General features: G+C 39.1%; 1 protein-coding gene across 1 annotated transcript; it reads right to left on the minus strand.

Annotated features, from left to right (window-relative positions):
• Positions 1-1426: 1426 nt before the first annotated feature.
• Positions 1427-2849, minus strand: POLR2K (polymerase (RNA) II (DNA directed) polypeptide K, 7.0kDa). The gene is made up of 3 exons (XM_010295642.1): positions 2789-2849; positions 1903-1995; positions 1427-1449 (listed from the first exon to the last, which is right to left on the minus strand). Exons 1-3 carry the CDS (start codon positions 2847-2849, stop codon positions 1427-1429), a joined length of 177 nt encoding a protein of 58 aa, XP_010293944.1.
• Between the last annotated feature and the right edge of the window lie 1939 nt (positions 2850-4788).

Here is a 4788-nt window from a genome sequence, read left to right on the forward strand (position 1 = left end):
ACTTGGGGGTATCGCTTTAATAAAGCATCACCTCTTTGTTTTCAGTGTTGTATTTTATTTAGCTTAGAACCGCCGGTGCCTCTCCCAACGCCAGCTGCCTACACCATTAGCCCTACAACCCCCGCCGTTTCCTAGAGCACGCCTGCGGCCCTTTCCGGCGGCAGCAGATGCTCTTCTTCACATTCCCCTGGCAGAATGAGGTACCCCGCCTGTCCGCACACCCGGCCGGCCCGCAGTACAGCCAAATCCATCCCTTACTCCCACCATGCCTTTTGTAGCACTGGTACTTCCCTCTCTTCAGTGGGCAACTCTTGAGCTCAGCCTTCTGAGCAGTCATGTCCACAGCCGATCCCTTGTTTCCGCTGTGCAGGCATGAGGTGCATCCTCATCAGATACCAAAGAAAATCTTAACCAAAACCAGGTCCAAAACAAAATCTCCAGAAGTTTTTTTTTTATGCCTCTAAAACGACCCCCTGTAGTTCATTTATGAGCCAGTATATGGACATGCAGTTTGTAACGAAGATACCTTACTATATCGGTGAGAGTTAAACACATTATCTCAACATTAACGGCATCAGTAGCACCATCAAAGTTGGTATTTGGAAGCACTTGAGGCTAAATTAGCATCAGGCACAATCCAGCAGTACTTGGTAGTACACTTTAGTGATAAGGATATTTTAGTATTACTTAACACACATTCCAACTAGACATGCAAAAAGTTTTGGCTCATCAATACAAAACCACCACTTCGATCTTTTCAGTACGTACCCCTGAGAAGTCATCTGAAAAGCAAAACAAGATGCTATTTTAGTTTTGGGATGCTACACAAATTATCTTGACAGCACAGACCTAATTCTTTCTTTAAGTACAACTAAGTCAAGAAGCACTTTGGGAATTTCTGTTTATACATTGCTTTTTAATGCTTACCTTGCCTCCCTCCCCTCTTCTTTTCTGAGAGATTTTTTTTTTTGACACTTCCTCCACAGCTGGGTGCCTGAATTGGGTGCTCTCAAGTCCTTTGAGATTTGCTATTTTGAAATCCAAGTCCATGTTTCAGACCTAGCCTTGTGTAACCTTCTATTTATTTTCAGTAGAATTTATTCAAACCACAGTTATGCAGTTCATAGGAGTCCAAAAAACATTTAACAAAGTTAAAATGCAAATAAAAGTTTAGATGAGAGTAATGAAAACAAGGTTAACTCAAAAATAATACAATACACTGAACTTAAACTACTAAATACTCTGACTACAATTTAAAAGACAGCTTTAGAAATCTATTGCTGGAAGACAGTATAGACAAAAATTTAGTATCACAGTAAACTTTAATATCTCAATATCTTAAAATATAACAATGTGTATTTGTACACCAATGGATTAATTTATGCTGTTAAACTGCAGCATAAAGTGACTGTATCTTCAGCAGAAATCATCGGGCATCAAAAACTACCACTGGAATAGTGCAGTTAAAGGAAAAAAATGTGTTGTGGTTGAAAAAAAGATCAGGGAGAAGGAAGAGGGGGGAGGGAACAAAAGAAAGATTGCCTAAATCTAAAGTCACAGCTAACTACATAAAAGCATTTCAAAACTCATCTTTAATTAACCCCAGAACACACTGCCTTTGTTAAAAGTCTGACTAATATCAAGCATTCACAGTACGTCACCCAGCAATCACAGCTCATTATATTTTGCTGGAAAAATGGAAAAAAAGAAAGTGCCAGGAAAGAAAATAAGATCCCAGTCACACTGCAGAGATTTCCCTATAGTACTTTGCTCTGCTGTATTGATTTTTGGCCTTGAAGGATTCTTACAAAATTAGTCAAAGCTTCCATTTGGTTTCACTTACATACCTTGTCTCCATCCACAGCTTCACAAATGCATTCTAGTACCTATGTAAAAGGATACATCTTTTTGTCCTTTTCTTGTACATTATTCTGTAACCACATTCTCTGCATCTGATAGGATCTCTTGCCTTTATTTCATTTTCTGTATGACATTCTGATGTGATGGAGAAAGAGGAAGGGAGTGGATAAACAAAACCAGCATTATTAATGCATAGATAACTTTCAAAAGTCATAATAGTCAAATTCCTATTTGTGGCAAACAAAACATAATAAAAAATAATTGTAGTGCATTTGTATCAAGAGCTAAATGATATCAAGATACTGTGAAAAAAAATATTAGCAAACTTCACTTAATATTAAGATCAAAGAGGATCTTGCTAAAAATCACCAAATTATTACTGCACAGAATACATTCCACTCTTGATACATCTAGACTGTCTAGTAATGAAAATTTCAGCTCAGACCTCCAAAGCCCCAAGTTTATTTCTTAAAAGACAAAATATTTCTGAGATTCCTGAAGTGACAACTCATAATCACCAATTTTTAAGTTGCTGACTTATCTATAGGTAAGAGAGAATTTGACTACTGCACTTCAATAAAAGCTGAGTGACCACACAGCATTTAAAAACCCAAAAACCTCTCCAAGGTGCACTAAATAGAAGGTCCACTATCTGCACAACAAGCGGATACCTACAGATAGTGTCCTCTGGAGAGGGAGGACCTCTGCACAGCAACACAAGCTCTAGTGAATTACTTCCACATCACTATCTGTGTATACCACATATATGTGGTACCATCAGCGTCGAAAGCTTTAAAGAATATCAGGATCCACACTGCAACTATCGGTATTTATGTACTCTTCAGTATAATTATTATGCATTCCTCATTATTAAAACACCAAGTCTCCAGTAATAAGCAAAAAAAATTCACTGATGTCTTGTCTTTACCTCCACAAATGTAAATCATTGGCTGCTGCTTGGGAGGCTGAACATCCTTCTGTGAATCCATGTTCTAAACAGAAACACACACAACATGCACACCAATTTTAGGTTTTGGGGTTGGTTTTTTTTAATTATTTTTTCAAGGCATACACAATCATTTCAATATCTAATTGTAAATATCAATATGTAAAGCTAACAGAAGACAAAAAACTTCCTTAAAAGTAAATATAAACAAATTCCACCTGTATTTGATACACAGGATTTTTGATAATTCAGGATGGCAGAGACTTCAGAAAGTCATCTAGTTCAACTTCTCAAAAGCCGAGTAGTATCAGGTTTCTCGGAGCTTTACCAATCTGATATAGAAAACCTCCAAAGATGGGCATGGCAAAACATTTTCTATTAAGCAGGATTTTAAACATCAAAACTCAATGAAAATATTTTCTTTCCTCCCTCCTGCCAATGGTAAGAATTTCCCTGCTGGAAATATAAAAATAAATCATTGCTTATGTATCATTCATGTAAGAACAATGCCATCATAAACAAGGTAAGTCTTGTATTTTTTCCCCTCTGATATAACACTAGCTAACCCAATCTACCTTTTCATTGATCTAAGGGATTAGAAATCTTCGGAACAGACTGTAGGTAGGTAAGTAATCACAATTAAAAAAAACAAAACAAAAACAACCAAACAAAATAACGAGGGGCCAGAGAGAATAAATCCCACCCTCAAAATCCTAACATAGGTGTGTGTGATTACCAAACAGATCAAGAGTTTGATAACTCAGTGGTACTCTTCAAACACCTCTTCATGCCTATAATGCTTTTGATTCTTCAGACTTAGTTGGAGACATGTATTCCTTCACAGTATCAGACTAAATAATTACACATACTCCACAAACATTACACCAAGCTTTAAGTAATCCTATCCTAACATGTAAATATGGTTGCAACCACAAATTTTAAGGTTGTTGTTGTAGTAACCATTAAAGATAACAAACACTTTTTTTCCCCACCCAGTGCAAGTCTAGACTAGAACATGAATATCTCCTTCTAGTTTTTTTGAGGTTGCTGTTTTCTGTGTCACTGTTCTGTCTGACCTAGAAGACAAAAATTCTTAGCGCTTATGCCAGTGAATAGCCTTCATGATGCTTCTTTATAAGCATGACTCTTGGATGCTTTTGCTTAATATTGTAGTAAGGATTATTTCCCTGATCATCACAGTTTGTTTCAGTATAAAGTCAACTGGGAAAACTAGGGTCTTGAAAACAGAAGGATAGGTTTGACAGAAACAGTTCACCCTTTGTTTAAGGGAGTCTGATCAGCACTTGACAAACCACCTTGCTAAAACCCCCATTATCCCACCCCATTTGCGAAAACTGGAGATAATTAATTAAACTCTATAGCTTTCAACTAAGGTTTTGCTCTACCATAACCATAGTGGCACCTTAATCCACACGAGTGACAGTCTTTTCATGTCAGTACATTATAGTAAGACAAGCAGTCATCCATCAGCACTTGAAACCAGCTGCATCTTCTAAAACAGACCTGAACTAAGGAGGACCACAGTTACACCTAAATAACTTGAGCTGTTGCTGTTTATGCAGCAAAGTAATAGTGCTGCTAGAGAGAGCAGTGACCTACAGCTACGTATTTTGCAGGGAGGTGCCATGCTTTAGCTGCCCTTCACGTACCCTACAGCTGTAAGTGCTGCCAAGCTGACAGGGCCAATAGGCACATAGTTGCACTGGCGTGCAACCGTAACCTACCGCGAAGACATGGAGCCCCGGCCACGTTACCGGTGCTGACAGGACGCCACACCGACCTGCAAGAGAGGCAAACTCACTCCTTCGCGTCCCTCTCAGAAACCGCGAAGAAGGACGGGCCGCTTTCCTCACAGTCCACCAGCCCCTCAGCCTCAGACACCCCAGCCCGCCCCAAATCCGTACCAGGGCCTCCCCCACCGCCGCCTCGCGGGACTTTTACGCAAGAGGGAAGCCTACACG

The sequence above is a fragment of the Phaethon lepturus genome, unplaced genomic scaffold (genome assembly GCF_000687285.1).
Source record: "Phaethon lepturus isolate BGI_N335 unplaced genomic scaffold, ASM68728v1 C13987950, whole genome shotgun sequence".
In the NCBI taxonomy this organism is placed as follows: Eukaryota; Metazoa; Chordata; class Aves; order Phaethontiformes; family Phaethontidae; genus Phaethon; species Phaethon lepturus.

Coding starts and splice junctions, on each gene's coding strand:
- POLR2K (XM_010295642.1), bottom strand. CDS start 2,849: ATGGATTCACAGAAGGATGTTCAGCCTCCCAAGCAGCAGCCAATGATT. Junction 1,996..2,788: donor AATGATTTACATTTGTGGAG/GTAAAGACAAGA, acceptor CCATCACATCAG/AATGTCATACAGAAAATGAA. Junction 1,450..1,902: donor CAAGAAAAGGACAAAAAGAT/GTATCCTTTTAC, acceptor GCACTATTCCAG/TGGTAGTTTTTGATGCCCGA.